The sequence below is a fragment of the Hyperolius riggenbachi genome, chromosome 2 (genome assembly GCF_040937935.1).
Source record: "Hyperolius riggenbachi isolate aHypRig1 chromosome 2, aHypRig1.pri, whole genome shotgun sequence".
NCBI lineage: Eukaryota > Metazoa > Chordata > Amphibia > Anura > Hyperoliidae > Hyperolius > Hyperolius riggenbachi.
The window spans coordinates 363,278,735-363,295,015 of record NC_090647.1 but is presented as its reverse complement, the minus strand read 5'-3'; the positions used below and the strand labels follow the sequence as shown (position 1 = coordinate 363,295,015).

Genomic DNA, 16,281 nt, shown 5'->3' with positions numbered 1-16,281 from the left:
TGGAATCGCATGCAAGTGGGCCTTGACGATGACTGTTCTACTGCACTATATAGTAGCAAATATATCGGCGCCAAGGGACAATGGAACTGCCGCTGAGAAGAACAATGTCCAAAAGTTCAGAAGTCAGGCATACATCAAAGGTCAGCGCAGGTTTAGAAAGTCATTGTATGTAGGGAATGGTAAATTCTTCACCACAATATATCAAATGCTCAGAGGTAGGTATCCGCCAAACATCAAAACTAGAAAAGGCTTACCAGCTCCCAACAACCCACATTATAAGGTTGTGAAATGGCTCATGTCACAGATAACGTCCAGGGAACATCAGACGTCGTGAAGATCCAGTGGACATCCGTATGGAGGTAAAGTTTCAGGAATTTATATAGGAAAACAAAAACGGCAATATCTAAGCGTAACCCGTTTATTTAGATAAAATTTCTTTAAAAGGCAGTAGACATAAAAACGATAACTCACATACGGGGCCCATAAACAGGGAACCCCAGAAGATTAGCGCACATGTAATGGTCAATCGAAGATCAATAGACAATGGTGCCGCCTGTTACCTTCCCAACCGGTTTCGCAGTCTTGCGTCATCAGGGGAGAAAAAGTTTTTCTCCCTTGATGACGCAAGACTGCGAAACCGGTCGGGAAGGTAACAGGCGGCACCATTGTCTATTGATCTTCGATTGACCATTACATGCGCGCTAATCTTCTGGGGTTCCCTGTTTATGGGCCCCGTATGTGAGTTATCGTTTTTATGTCTACTGCCTTTTAAAGAAATTTTATCTAAATAAACGGGTTACGCTTAGATATTGCCGTTTTTGTTTTCCTATATAAATTCCTGAAACTTTACCTCCATACGGATGTCCACTGGATCTTCACGACGTCTGATGTTCCCTGGACGTTATCTGTGACATGAGCCATTTCACAACCTTATAATGTGGGTTGTTGGGAGCTGGTAAGCCTTTTCTAGTTTTGATGTTTGACGGATACCTACCTCTGAGCATTTGATATATTGTGGTGAAGAATTTACCATTCCCTACATACAATGACTTTCTAAACCTGCGCTGACCTTTGATGTATGTTCTACTGCACTATTGGCAGTCATTAATTAGCCTCCTTAGCGGTAGTCCCGAATCAGACTTGGGACACAAATCCGCAGCTCAGCGGTAATCCTGAGCCTGAGTGAGTTATATGCAAGAGCTGCTGCAGATCTCTCTGTGGTATGTTTTTTTTTCTTGTTTTTAGGGTCTTGTGAAAGCTTGTGAAAAAATTGCACGGCTTTTAGACCCTAAATCTGGAAATAATCATAACGCCGGGAAGGTTAATGACTTGGAAGGACTTTTTTTTAGTTTAGGATCTCAACATGGTGTTGAAAAAGGGAGAGATATATTGTTTTTAGTTGTAGCGCTTCACCAATTTTTGTTAGGCTGCAGGAAAGAATGCAGAGTGGCTCCACACCCACCGATATCTAGAAATTTGAATTAATGACCTCCTGTGCCTTGACAGCATTTACTGTTCACCACAAATAATTGTATATGACTTTTATTAAAATCATAAACTAAAAATAGATTTGCCACTATTTTTAGTGGCAAATCTATTTTTAATTCATGATTTTAATAAAAGTCATATACAATTATTTGTGGCGAACAGTAATTGCTGTCAAGGCACAGGAGGTCATTAATTCAAATAGTATTGAAAAAGTTGATTGGAATCCTCCCACAAAATTATCATTATTTGATGAAATGGCCACCACAAGGCACAAGCTACAAGTGACATTGTAATGCTGGGGGGCCATACTTTGACCACCCAGCGCAACAAGGCTAAGTAGCTGGATAATGGAAGAGGCTCCACAGATGGACACAGGAGTAATAAACAAGGGAGCATGATTGCCCAGTGCAACTGCAGCTCTGGGCCGCCTATCAGGCTAGATGCTATGTGATACAATACACAACAGATGTAGTCAGTAACAAGCTTGGGTCATACACGTTAATTCAGATGTCAGTCGTATTGGAAGGATTAGGCAGATTTGTAGTCGAGAGGCAGGCAAAGGTCGGTACACAATACAATATTACAATAATACAATACTGACTGACTAGAGTACATATATATCATGCTGATGCGCAATATATGAAATGTAGCTCTCAAATAACTCACTAGCTAAAGCACAAGTAATGACAATTAACAAGACAGACAACAGACAGACAGACGGAATGCTCAGCCAATCTAGTCGCTGTTTCAGCGACGGCAACATTCACACTGAGATAGACAAGACTAACAGGTAGGAGCGAACTAATGGCAACCGCTGCTATAGTTCATCCTCAAGAACAAGGCTAGGAGGAATACTACCAGTCACCAACGTGGTGCTGGCAGAATCTAACTATCAGGATCAGAAGGACTTCACTGACCCCTACAGGTCGCAAACGTCCAGCAGACATGGCAATACAGAGCAAGGCATTATACATTTACAATAACAACTTTCACAGCATAGACCCAATGACAACTCAGAGAGCTGAATGCTATGTCGGGCGGGGTCTGAAATGGGAGGCAGACTTTTATGCTGGCATCGGCCAATGGATGCAGGTATGCAAATTCCCACACAGCTAAATGGTAATCATTAAATCCTAAGCTGGTTTGATTACCATTTGCTAGCTGAAAGACTAATATAACAAATGCATGCAGTACTATACAACAACATGCATGCAGGAAATGCAGGGCTGTCTGGCTGCAGTTCAACTCCAGCAAACCATAGGAAGAATCCTGACAGCATCCTGAACTGCTCTGAACGGCAGAGTGATTGCAAATGACAATAAGACTCACTGCGAATGCGCAACCAAATGCAAGCAGACAAGTCAGAACTGCCAAGTTACAGCTCCACTGCAAGCGACAGAACATGCTACAGGAGAGATCCTGACAGACATAAGGAACAAGACAACAGGCGGTAAAGAGGCACCCAGTGGGTGTATAAAACATTTTAAAAACAATTCAGTTTATAAGGATGAGGTGGCTTACCTCATAGATGACAACCCACTTTAGATAAATCAGTTTAATAGTAATAAGCACAGGCAATGCATTTCATGGGATCTAGCACACTTCCTCAGGCCAAGTAAAGTGTCACTCTATATGTAAAGCCACTTTTGAGGTGCCCCAAACGTGGCTTTACATATAGAGCGGCACTTTACTTGGCCTGAGGAAGTGGGCTAGATCCCACAAAACGCGTTGCCTGTGCTTATTACTATTAAACTGCTTTATCTAAAGTGAGTTGTCGTCTATGAGGTAAGCCTCATCCTAAATTTTATTGTTTTTAAAGCCACTGGGCGCCTCTTTACCTCCTGTTGTACCTTACCCCCCCCCCCTGCTCTCCAGTGAGGGGAGTCTCACACACCACCCTGTAGGGTCTAGAGTGTGTGATATTTTTTCAAGAGAGCGACCGCACCCAGGATTGCTGGTATACCTGAGTGGAGTCAGGTTAATACACTCCTCCTGCCTGAAGTGGTCGGTTGCCCCTTGTGCAAACCACCTTTGTGAGTATTCCTTTGTCGAACATCTTTTTTCCAAATAGTCATCGATCTGTGACGTACTGCACTATTTGGGCTCCCATTGTCTTTGTGGTTTTTTTCCCAGTACTCCATAACAATAAGGAACAGGAAGTCATCACTGAAAAAACAGACATAACTGAGGAAGGTGTATGTGATCTAGAAGCTCAAAGGAGAATGGACATGTTGCTGTCACTGTGGAGACAAAACACACCAGAACTGTAAGGACTAGCACAGTCCATCTGGAGATTTTAGTCAGCTAACACCTTATTCTGGTTTCTCAGCTTCAGTTACTGGCTGTTCTGCTGAGTTCCCCAGAGCCACATCAATCATCGTGCTGTGCATGATACTACTGGGAAATGCCAGATAAAGTGTCATGCTTTCTGTACATCATGTCTCTCTGTGTAGAGGAAGCAGTTAATGGATTCATCAGCACTCTGCAGTAGGTTATTAATAGCCACACTGAATGAGATACTCCTGTGGGCAGTACAGAGGGGACAGGACATGAATCTGTCATCACCACCTGGAAAAAAGTGTAAGAAAATTCTGCAAAAGGCCCAACTTTCAGTGCAGTGTTCAGAGCCTGGTTACTTTTCTCTTCTTTTCGACCTCAGCATGAGTGGCATTGAAATAATGTAGGCCTGGTGTTCCATAAGGAGGCTGAAGCTCATTTTTAAATAGTAACAATAACTTTCAGTCCTAAATTTCACCTCCATGTAAATCTTAGCTATCTAATGCCATGCTGCATATTCCCTGAAATATTATAGCACCATAAATCAGCTGATCTCTGGACACTGGCTAATGTGGTGTGCTTGTTCCTGAATGCTGTTGTGGGTTACCTTAGGAAGCTTCAATCCCCCCCCCCCCCCAAAAAAAAAATATTGGTGGGTTAGCCGGCTTTCCCTAATATTGGCCCTAAAGTGGTGGTGGTGGGGGGGGGGGGGGGGGGGGGGAGGGGTTGGGGTTCGGAATACTAGGTTGTCAGCCTTTTCAATTTAATATCATAGATTTAATATTCCCTGATAAACTTTTTTTTTACTGATAAAACAACAAAAATACTAAAATTTGAGCGTAATACTAAATATAAACAGTTCCATTCACAAATATCAAAGTGGTTGATGATAAAAAGTACAATAAAAATAAGAATTCTTGTTCTAGAGAGACTTTACCTGATCTAATATAGACCTGATATAATATAGATCTAATATAGATCTAGTCTAATATAGACCTAACCTGGCCCTGAAAGTGCCAATAAAATTAACATATGAACAGACAATGAAAAAAAATTAAAGAACTGACAAAACTTTTTATAACTGATTTGGGCACATACATGGAGGAAACATGCTGATGTGTTTTGTGGCCATGGGGTAAAGCAGAGAGATCAGGAAGGGGGGAGGGGTTGGTAGGGGGAGGGAATACACTTGCCATTGTCTCCAGTTTTTAGCCACTTTGTGCCGCGGATATTTACAAACTAATGTTGGCTGATTTACAGTACTGCAATACCTTTTTATGCAAATAAATAAAGATATCAAAAGTCAGTTCTGCAGTATGTTTAAAAAATAATTGTTTCGTTTGTGTATAAATATAGCCTGAGCTGGCGCCAGTAATATAGATTCTATTTCTGGTACATAATTCTCAAGTTCTGGTACAGAATCAATTGGGTCAACCAATTTTTTTTTCTGATGTTTGTCCCTCTGCACAATCCGTAATTCCTTATTTTCAAAATCTGAGGAATACCCCTGTTGGAGGGTTGCAAAATATACATTGATTTTCCATATAAACGAAATCAAAGCCGATACTTTATTTTTCTTTCTTTGGCCTACATTTCACCTCTGTCCCATCTAAAATGATTTTCCACTGCCAGCTTTGGTCATAATGCCGATGTTTTTCTATGCCAGAGGTATGTGATAAATTAGTCACATTCTTCCATTGGGAAAGCAGAGACAAGCTTGTGGGGGATAAAACAGAATACACACACTATGTGGAAACAATGTAATGAGGTGAGGACAATGGGTGGTCTCACCAGACATGGCTGCAAGATTGAATGAGAGACCAGAAAGGTCAGTGGCCACAAATTGATGGTGCTACATTGTACCAAGTTCTCTCTATTATTACTTGGAAACTTTAGTTTGCCATGCTTTAGGAAAGAAAAGCGTTGTGTTTGTTGCATGTTTTTTTTTGCATTTATGCAGTCCTTTTATAGCATTAATGTATTTAAAAAAAATTGGTGTTATAACTAATACATTACTACCTATATCCTGTATCAGTGTTTCTGAACATCATTAGAACATGTATGAAAGCAGATGTTTGCCAAGGATCCCCTATTATAGATATTATCTCATGGATGGTCTCCTTGACACATAAATATTTGTTAGAAGAACACAATGGGCCTGATTCACAAAGTGGTGATAACTCAGTTATCACGCCCAAAAGACTTTAGGCGTGATAACCTTTGCACCGCTGAGTTAGCACCGCTTTGTGCTCTTTATCGCGCGCAAAGTCCCGCGCGCAAAGATTTTGCACGCGAAATCACGCAATTCCGCGCACAGCGCCCATAGCGTTTAATGGGCGCATCGCGCTGTGTGCTGCGTGACTGCGCACGCAAAAGTTTGCGCGCGGGAATTTCGCGCGAGTTTCTTCTTATCACGCCTAAACTGAGTTTAGGCGTGATAAAGGGCTTTTCACTGGCGTGCAAACAGTTTGCACCGCTTTGTAAATCAGTCCCAATATGTGTCTATAGATTATATTCATATATTCCTTTATTCTTCTAAGTATAGTAACTAAAAATATTTATTACATTCAAAGAAGTAGATTGACTATGACAAGTACCCCCTAAAACCAACCCAAGCAACCCCAGGGGTACACATACCACATGTTGAGAACCTAGGTCCTATATAACTGCTGATCTGAAGTTTTACATTACTGCTATAATTAACTTTATAAACATTTCAAATTTAGTTTCACCGCTCATTAAACAAAAATCCCACAAGCTTTTATAGCATTTAGCAATGGATAACATTTGTCGTTTGTACTTTTTTTAAAGACTTTTGTTTTTAACCAGCTCTTTGGCTAATACCATTGCAGATGATTAAACTGACAACACCATAGACAGTAGAATAGATGATACTATGGTCTGCAGCAGTCAACCATCAGCTATATGTGCGTACACATGGAGTATTGTAACAAACGACGGGTCCGTCAGACCCTCCCGCGGCGCGGTCGTTCTGCCGACAGTAGTACGTGAGAACATCACGTACTACTGTCGGCAGAACGACCGCACCGCGGGAGGGTCTGACGGACCCGTCGTTTGTTACAATACTGCGTGTATGTACGCACCTTAAAAGAAAACAACTTTAATTTGCTAATTGAAGATCTTTTTCATCCCAGGCCCCTTGCACACTTGTGTGCTGCATCGCCCCACGTTACTCTTCCCCGCGGAATCCCTGCCGCAAGTGCCATGCAAGTCTATGTAGACTATGCACACTACACGCGATGTGATGCAAAGGCTGCAGCATGTTACCACATGATCTGTGCCTGCCGCATGGATTATGCAGCAATGCAAGTCAATAAGGGACTCAGCTAGTGTGCATAATGGGAGTGCGGTTTGACCTGGTGCGCTTGTGAAGACTGATGGGAATCCTTGTGCTGTACTTCCTGCCCAGCAGGGAGTATGTCACTAGCCAGGGGGTTGGCCTATGCATATGACACTGTTGCCGCACAGTGGCACAGAGTCATATGTTGCCTAATTTCTGCGTTGTGTTGCGGAGCTCTCATCTAATCTGCATGCTTGTTCAGGGTCTATGGCTAAAATTAGTAGAGGCAGATGATCAGCAGAACAGCCATGCAACTGGCATTGTTTAAAAGGAAATAAAAATGGCAGTCTCTACTTCCCACTCGGTTCAGGTGTAGTTTAAGGTATCTTTAGATCAGGGGTGTAACTAGACTTAACCCTCTGGGCGATACAATTGCATCGCCCAGGAGGGGGCGCAGCACTTTTTTTTAAAAAAAATTCTTTTTTAAATCATGTAGCGAGCCCTGGGCTCGCTACATGATAGCCGCTGCGCAGCGGCATCCACCCACCCACTCCGATCGCCTTCGGCGATCAGAGTAAGCAGGAAATCCCGTTCAGAACGGGATTTCCTGCTGGGCTTCCCCGGTCGCCATGGCGACGGGGCGGGATGACGTCACCGACGTCATGGACGTCGTGACGTCAGAGGGAGTCACGATCCACCCCTCAGCGCTGCCTGGCACTGATTGGCCAGGCTGCGCAAGGGGTCTGGGGGGGGGCCTGCGCGGCACGGCGGGTAGCGGGCGGATTGGCGGCGAGCGGCGGCGAGCGGAAGTTACACGCAGCTAGCAAAGTGCTAGCTGCGTGTAACAAAAAAAAATTATGCAAATCGGCCCACCAGGGCCTGAGAAATCCTCCTGCGCGATATACCCCGAGCTCAGCTTGGGATTATCGCCCAGGAGGTTAATAGGCCCCCCTGCAAAAATGAGAGCATGGAGCCCCCTTGGTCTCCAAATGACATGCGGGTCATGTGATCAGGAGCCGGCGAATGGTAGCAGAGGGTGTCCTGCTGTGAAGCAGCGTCTAGAAGCAGGAAAAAAATTACACCTGCTCCTGCACACGGATTTTGTGAGCAAACAGGGGGTTTTGTTTGTTAAAATAAAGTGAATGAAAAAGAAAAGCGCTCCTATAGTGCATTAAACTCCTTTAATCAAGAACACCATTAAAAAGGTGCTGCAATGATAATTTTTTTAATAGCATTGCATCATTCTCTAATATTTGTAGTTTACACGCTACTCAGCATGCTAAATGATTTTACAGAGCAGGCTAGCAAACTTCTGAACTGTCCTCTGCATAGAAAAAGAAAATACAATGACTGACACTTGAGATAATAAGCTTCAGAAGAAAGAGCTTTCTGCGACTTTGAAAGTAGTGGAGCTCAATGGCTCTTTTGCATAGATAACAACTGGAGTTTCTTAAAGGGGAACTGAAGTAAGAGGTATACGGAGGCTGCCATATTTATTTCCTTTTAATAAATACCAGTTGCCTGGCAGCCCTGCTGATCCTCTGCCTCTAATACTATTAGCCATAGCCCCTGAACAAGCATGCAGCAGATCAGGTGTTTCAGACTTTAAAGTCAGATCTGACAAGACTAGCTGCATGCTTGTTTCTGGTGTTATTCAGATACTACTGCAGAGAAATAGACCAGCAGGGCTGCCAGGCAACTGGTATTGATTAAAAGGAAATAAATATGGCAGCCTCCGTATACCTCTTACTTCAGTTCCCCTTTAACTCTTCCTGTGTTGGAAACAATATTAGACTTATGCCTTTGCTCCTATGTTTTATTCCTTAGCTGTACTACACATACAAATTATTATATCATATATTTTTTCGCTTCAGTGTCTCTTTAATTTAGTGGTAGTTGATATTTCCATAGATGCAATCACCATTCTGACATTTTTGGAGAAAAAAAGCAACAATAAAAGGTTGATTTTTGTTGACATCTGTCATTTTTTGGCTGCTTGATTGTTCTTCACGCAGATATACAGTATAATGTGTGTGCATACAGATCAGATGGTCATCAAACAGGCTTGTCACTAGAACACTTGGAGGATGTTTAATCTGTGATTGAGTGCAATGCTGACTTTCAGTGACATTCACTGGGTCCTCATCACTTTTCTGACACTTATTTGTAGCCCAATTAAAGGGGAAATAGCTTGTAGCAGAGCATTTTTGCAAGGACTTGTGAGAAATAGGAGTGTGACTTTGGAACAAAGAAATGTGTCCTACTATTTGGTTTGTGGTTCTGAACAGACTGTGTTTCAAAGCTCTGTGAGCAGTGGAACATCTGTCAAGAATTGGATCTCTTTGTTGGATTTTGTCTGTTTTCAAACGCCAAACAAGAAAGATGCACAACACATATTTTACCTATTAGGGCCTGTACACACTGAAAAACGCAAGCAAAATCGCAAGCGCATGCGTTTTTAAAGTGCATGTAGTTTTAAAAACGCATGCGCTTTTGCCTGCGTTTTTTGTGCGTTTGCGTTTTTCTTGTAATTGCTGATTGGCTAAAGAATCCTTTGTTTTTTTTCTAGTTTACATTTCAAGAGGAGTCTTCTAGGTCGGATACTGACTTCTGAAAAACGCAAGCGCATGCGTTTTTCATGCGCTGCGCTTAAAAAAGCGCAGCAGGCACTGCGATTGCATTTTTCTAAAAACGCATCGCACCAGTGTGTACAAGTCATTACGATTTTCATTATTTTTCAAAAGACCTTGCGATTTTAAAAACGCATGCGTTTTTAAAAACGCAGCGCAAACGCAGCAGTGTGTACAGGCCCTTAAGCTGTTTTAGCGATCAATATTGGTAGTGGTGTAGATCTCTCTGGAAATTATCACCTCTGTCTTTCTTGAAATGATAACCCCACCACCTGGAACACTGACAGTTGTAACAACATTATAGATAAAGTGGATCATACCTCAAGCTGTTATGCTAGGTACACACAATACAATTTTCTGGCAGATTTACCTGCCAGATCGATTTTTTCCAATATGTCCAATCTGAATTTCGATTGCTTTTCAGATCGATTTCCGTTCACTTTAAGGGAAATCGATCGGAGAATTGATCGAATTTCAGATCGGGCATATGGGAAAAAATCGATCTGGCAAATTGTATGGTGTGTACCTAGCATTATAGTTGTCAGTGTTGATCACAGTGTTACTCAGTATACTAAAATCAAAAGAAGTCCCAGCAATGGACTTTTGTGACATTTCCATGAGGCTATTTGGCCATAAAGTCATAGAAACAGACGTTCTCAATTTCTGAGAGAAGCTCCAACACTACAAGCAAAGACAGATACAACAACCAGATGGAAAAGTTGGTGTATACTGTAAGGCTTATGATGTGGTTTGTGTGTTGGAAAATGACATTCCAGGAGCCTGATAAGTAATGTAATCATACGATTACGGTTTTTAAAGTGGTGTGTGAATGTGTATGTCACATCACGGGAAGACTTCAAGCACACTTGAACTGAGAATAAGGTCAAGAGATAATCACTTGTATGTTCAGTAGCAATGGTTTAAAGATAAAGAACTGTCCTGGTGTCTACTATCCTTATTTTCATTGCAAGGGGTTAAATTTAGACTGTAAATTGAGCACAGCAGCCATACCAACCAGCTCCTAGCTAAAAGCTTGAAAGCACTCTCTAGTTATCATGAATGTTTGCATAGCCAGATAAAAGAGTTTTGTTTCTATTTACTTTCAGGAAAACCCAGGCTACATTCTTTTTTTAACCACTTCCAGACGGCGGTGATTAAAATCTGTGCCCTGTTTGTGGCTACTTATTCCTGCCAGAATCACCACCGTTGCACCATCGCTCACTGTTGCCATTCCTGCCACTGTCCACATTGATGTACCCACTCGCTCTGCTGTCAGGCTGACAGCAGAGCTTCCATATATCAGGCAGGGGCCAATTTCATTGGCTCCTGACACCGTAATAGCTATGAGCCAATCACATTTCTTAAAAGGGCACGGACCGTTCTGGTCTTAAAGAGGTCATAGCTATCCGGTCCACATGGTTTACCCCAATATCCTATAAACACATTTTTATATTATCAATGAAGTGCTGCTCTATGCCATCCTAGAGCTTTGTTTTCTGTATATGAATAAATGACACTGGGGGATAATAGGGCTAAAATATCCACAAATTCTGACTGGAATCACTGTCCGCTTTCACTTTTCACTATTTTGTAGGGAGAAAAAACAATCACATTTCAAATCCCATCTACACTTTTCTAATGATTTGCTCTGCTCCTTCCATCACTACAATAGGTCCACTCCCTCCACCCCCCTCCACCATTATATCTGAAGTCACACTGGAGCAACCGTTTTTGCATCATTTAGTACACTGCACATGAAAACGGGTATTATTTGCTGCCAGCTGCAACTTTTATAATAGTGCTCACACTACACAGAACTGAAAGAATACCTGAATTCAAAACATATCTTTTACTGCTTCGGGGAATCTGCCCTAAGGAGAGTAAAAGTCCTTATACTAGGTACACACGATACAATTTTCTGGCATTTTCTGGATGTTCAGATCGATTTTCCGATCGGTTTACATAAAAGTGAACAGAAATTGATCGGAAAAAATCGATCGAACTTCAGATTGGACATGTTGGAAAAAATCAATCTGGCAGGTAAATCTGCCAGAAAATTGTATTGTGTTTACCTAGCATTACACTGTTCTCCAAAGGCTTGACAAGTATGTCGCAGATTCCCTTCAGCTTCACAGTCTGAAACACCTGGGCCTAATAAAAGAATCTTGGCTTTCCGAGACATGACTATAAATAATTAGGTCATTCAGCACTGTGCCGATAAATTCTACTGTGTACAAGTTTATGGAAAGTTTTGCTATGGTTAACATATCTCTTGCACTGTTTTTTTTTTACATTAACTTACCGTAAACACAAAGAAGCAAACATCCAAGCTTAGCAAATGTTTATGTTGCATAACAAAAGCAAAGCTTGAAACTGCGTTTTCAGAGAACGCCTGCTTGAAGCAGGTCGCAAATTAAGCTATTCTAACATGCAGGATAGGTAGCAGCTGCTTTTGCCTTCTGGGATAGGCACAGAGCAGAGCGAGTCTGGAGCCAGTCTAGTGAATCACCAACACCAAATTGTTATTTGTGCTGTACAGACCGTTTAGAATATTTACACTATATACTGGAAAACAGGAAGCAAAACAAATGAAAAAAACCTTGCCACTGGATGAATAACTTAATGTCTGCCCCCGCCCTTCCCCCATCCCAAGAAAAAAAGGTAACAGAAATAAACAGCAATTTTTAACAGTACAAAATCCAAGTAGCTTGTCATCAGTACATGTACCATAGACATAGTTATTGTGCATGTGTATGCATGGGGGTGGGGAAGGGGGGGGGGAGTATTGGCAAATAACTTGACAGTATGTTTTGGGAGGAAACCCATACAAACACAAGGATGGTATAAAGCACCATGCAGACTCTGTCGCAGCCAGGATTTGAACCTGGATCACCAGCACTCCAAGACAAAAGTTGTAGCACCTGTGCCACTATGCTGCCTGTATTAATGGTTCCAGCTTGTCTTAGATTTATATGTTTTTCCTTTGGATTTATCTCTAGGGTTGCAAGAATGCCATCACTAGCTCATTAACTTTCCAGCAACTCTCACTAAAGCTGATTATGACGCAGGTCATGTTTGTAAACCTTTAATGTTTAATCAGGGCCAGTTCTGGACTTTTTGCTGCCTGAGGCAAACTTGTGAGGATGCGTCTTCCACCCCCCCCCCCCCCCCCCCCTCCATGTGGAATTATCGCCCAGCACTTGACAATGTGCTCTGCTTCATTTAATGGTCTCACATGACATGCTGCAGCTCAACACAGTAGCACACTGGCTGCTTGTGAGTCTGTGACAAATAAACTGCTCACCCTCAGCCACTCCATTCCTTCTCAGTCAGGACAGCAGTGCCACCTCCTCCCTTCTGCTGTGCAAGTCAAATGAAGCACTGCTGCTCTCCTGCTTCCCCCCTTCTCACTCACTGTCAGGCTCCTCACATAGGACAACAAGCTGCTTTTCCCCAATCATGACCTCTTCATCTTGCTCTCCTTTCGCTTCTCCTCCTACTCTGACTGCATGCTGTTAGTGTAAACACTGTACAAAAATGCTGCCCCTGTAATGTCTGCGCCTGATGCAAATGTTTCACCTTACTTCATGAGAAAACAGGCCCTGCGTTTAATAGCAGATAATTGAAAAAACTCATTTCCAGATTTGCTGGATTGCTTATGTTCTCCACTGCCCTCCAATTCAGGACGACCTTCATAAGCCCGTATATCTTGCAGTCTCTTGCAGCTTGCATTTAGATGACAATGTTTAAACAAAAACAGGTCAGCTCTAATTACCTGATCATCGCATCCATCATCCTAAAACTAGGGCCATGTACAGGCCTACTTTAACACACCAATGAAGAAATATGATTACAATTTTTCACAAACCTTGCTGATACTACCAGTTAGCAATTCTTCTGCTATGGTCAAAAGAAAACTACATAAAGCTGCTGTTATAAGGAATCTAATATGTTACCATAACCTATTGGTACATTGTAAGGTAACTTAACCATTAACATAAGAAAAATATTTTACAATTTCCAGGTGAGCAGCTGACAGCCTCACTTTACACTAATATGACCTGACACGTTGTACGTGAGTAAATGAAGACACAGTGATGTATTGACTCATGTCAGTGCTTATTGAATGACCTGATTTTCTTTCCTGACCTGCCAAAACCTTTCAAATCATACGTTGTTTGTTAAAAACACTATTTGAAAGTCTGAATACTGCAATACTTATACACTGAATTGATAAGTTTGTGGAAAAATCCTGATGGCCTGATGGGTATGATAGCTTACTAAAGGTAGGTATCTGGAGGGATACCTCCAGGCTCTCTGGTGTTGGAGAGGTTTACATGAGATGCAAAGTCTGAGGGCTAGTTCATAGTGCTCTGTTGCAAAAGAATTCTGCAGGTCAACACAATGCCCATACAATTCTATGGGCCTGTTCAGGGTACTGCATTGTAACTGATCACTTTATTCTAACTTGCTGCATGCAGGCTTTGCATTAAAGTGTATGTCTAGTCTCCACTGCTGTTCACACACTTATTATAATGCGTGAGTTATGCAACTGACCACTGTTAACCTAGCCTCAATGTGTTCCCTGGAGGTCCTAATAGGACATGGAATTGGCAGAAACCTGGTGGTCGGTTTGTAGCTCACGATATTTTAATATTGTTGGCTACAAACCTCCATATCCCTCTCACTTCAGTTGCCATTTAAGCTAAGTGAATATAGAGGGCATACCTGTACACACTTTGGATTTCAAGCTAGTATGATCAGTAATAATCATTTCAGCTAAAGAAAATCTAAAATTTGCATGTAGCTTTAGGCACATACCGTGTTTTTGTGAGTAGCGGTACTCCCCCCTCCACGGCCCATTGCAGTAGCCATTAAGTCTCTGTGAGACTGCCACAGTACTCGCGGTGCGACGCAATGCTTTGAGCAACACAGAAACAACACAGACTCTGCAGTGCATTGCCAAGCGGTACTGCTTGGTACACGATTGCATTAGAGTAAATGGCACCGCAACAATCTATTATAGATTGCGCTGATACTCAAAAATCCAGTGACGTACGTCCTGTCCCGCAGATGCACGGATGCCACTGTGCATGGGGCGGAGCTAGGGAAATTACCCTGACAGCACAGCCTGCCGCAGGGTGTGTTATATCCAAAATGGTGGTGCCTCTCATGCTGCAGGAAAATCGCACTGCACATGTGTGAAACTAGCCTCAGTGATCAGATTGTTCAAAATACAGCTGTGAAATCAACACTCAAAGATGTATAAAAATAATAATCTGAATAGTTTGGTCAATGCTATTATTGAGACCCTTGCCTCTCTCTAAATGGTCCTGTGATTGGTCCTGTATACTGCCCATTCTACATGAGTTTAAATCCCTCAAGCTGAAAATAACATGATATGACATACCGGCTTTTTTCTTTGAACTACAGTTTGAAATTACATGAGTCATGCAGGGTTGGGTATGTATATGAGTGTCGAGGGAGACATGATGAAGTACTTATTGTGCTTCTTTCCATATACTGTATTGCGTTGTATCCTATATTATAAGATTCACCGAAACTTGGTATTCTGCAGAGATTCATTAAGATTTGCCCAGAGAATCCAATTCATCCTTTACATGAAAAAGAAAGGAGTCTTGATTGGTTGGTCTTGGTAAATGCTCTACATTTAGGCCCATTTTATACTTTTGCCCTACGACACCCCACATTACACTTCCTCGCCGCAAGGGTCATGTAAGTCTACAGAGACTTGCACACTAAACACTATGCGAGGCAGTGTGCCAGAAGTATCCAAACCGCTACATTCCCGATGTAAAGTCTACATGGATTATGCAGCAATGCAAGTCAATGGCTGACGCAGCTAGTGTGAACGACTAGAGCATGGTGCAATGTAGCGTGTATGCGTGGACCGACGGGAATCGCAGTGGGAGTACGCCACTGATTAGGGGGTGGTGCTATGCATATGACTCTGCCGTCGCACCATGGCGCAGGGTCATATGAAGGATAGTTTCTGCTGTGCAATACATCGCAATGCTGATTTTGGATTTAAAACCGACCTCAATAATCCACATCCACAGAGCTATCACAGTGTACTCCGACCTACAATTTGATCTCTGTTGTTAGACCCAGGTGATTTATTATAAGCAAATCCCATTGGTGACTCCTACTATGTGCATTCAAAATTATCTATGTGGACAAAAATCAGATTACACTGTTTTCAGTAGGAAATTATTGTTTACATTATGAAAATTTCAGATTCTATGCATATTTCCTAAACACAGTCTGAGCAATAATTGAGAACTACCTGTCTTTTTATTTTTCAGGGTGATGCACTACAGTTGAACCAGGTGAGTATTTTAAACTATTAAAACTATTAAAGTCTTATAATTAGAAGGTGTGGGACTGTCTGATGCTTAATTTCCAGTTTTGTTGTTTGGGAAGCTATGATGTAATTCCTTTATTTGTATTGCAGTTCTGAATGTCTCAGTAAAAGTTCAATTGAAGAAACTTTGCATTGTTTGCACTTGCTGGGTGTACAATAGGTTTCACTGCAAGAGACTGCGTAGCAAATTTTAAGGCCTG

The 16,281-nt window shown here is 42.0% G+C and overlaps 1 protein-coding gene across 1 annotated transcript in view; it reads left to right on the top strand.

The window, feature by feature from the left end:
• Nucleotides 1-16,046, top strand: part of DCLRE1B (DNA cross-link repair 1B) — a 209,046-nt gene extending 193,000 nt beyond the window's left edge. The window contains exon 6 of the mRNA XM_068269711.1: nucleotides 16,023-16,046. Within this exon, the coding sequence (XP_068125812.1) occupies nucleotides 16,023-16,027 (5 nt within the window). The 3' untranslated portion in view covers nucleotides 16,028-16,046. The remainder of the gene's footprint in view (nucleotides 1-16,022) is intronic.
• Nucleotides 16,047-16,281: the final 235 nt, after the last annotated feature.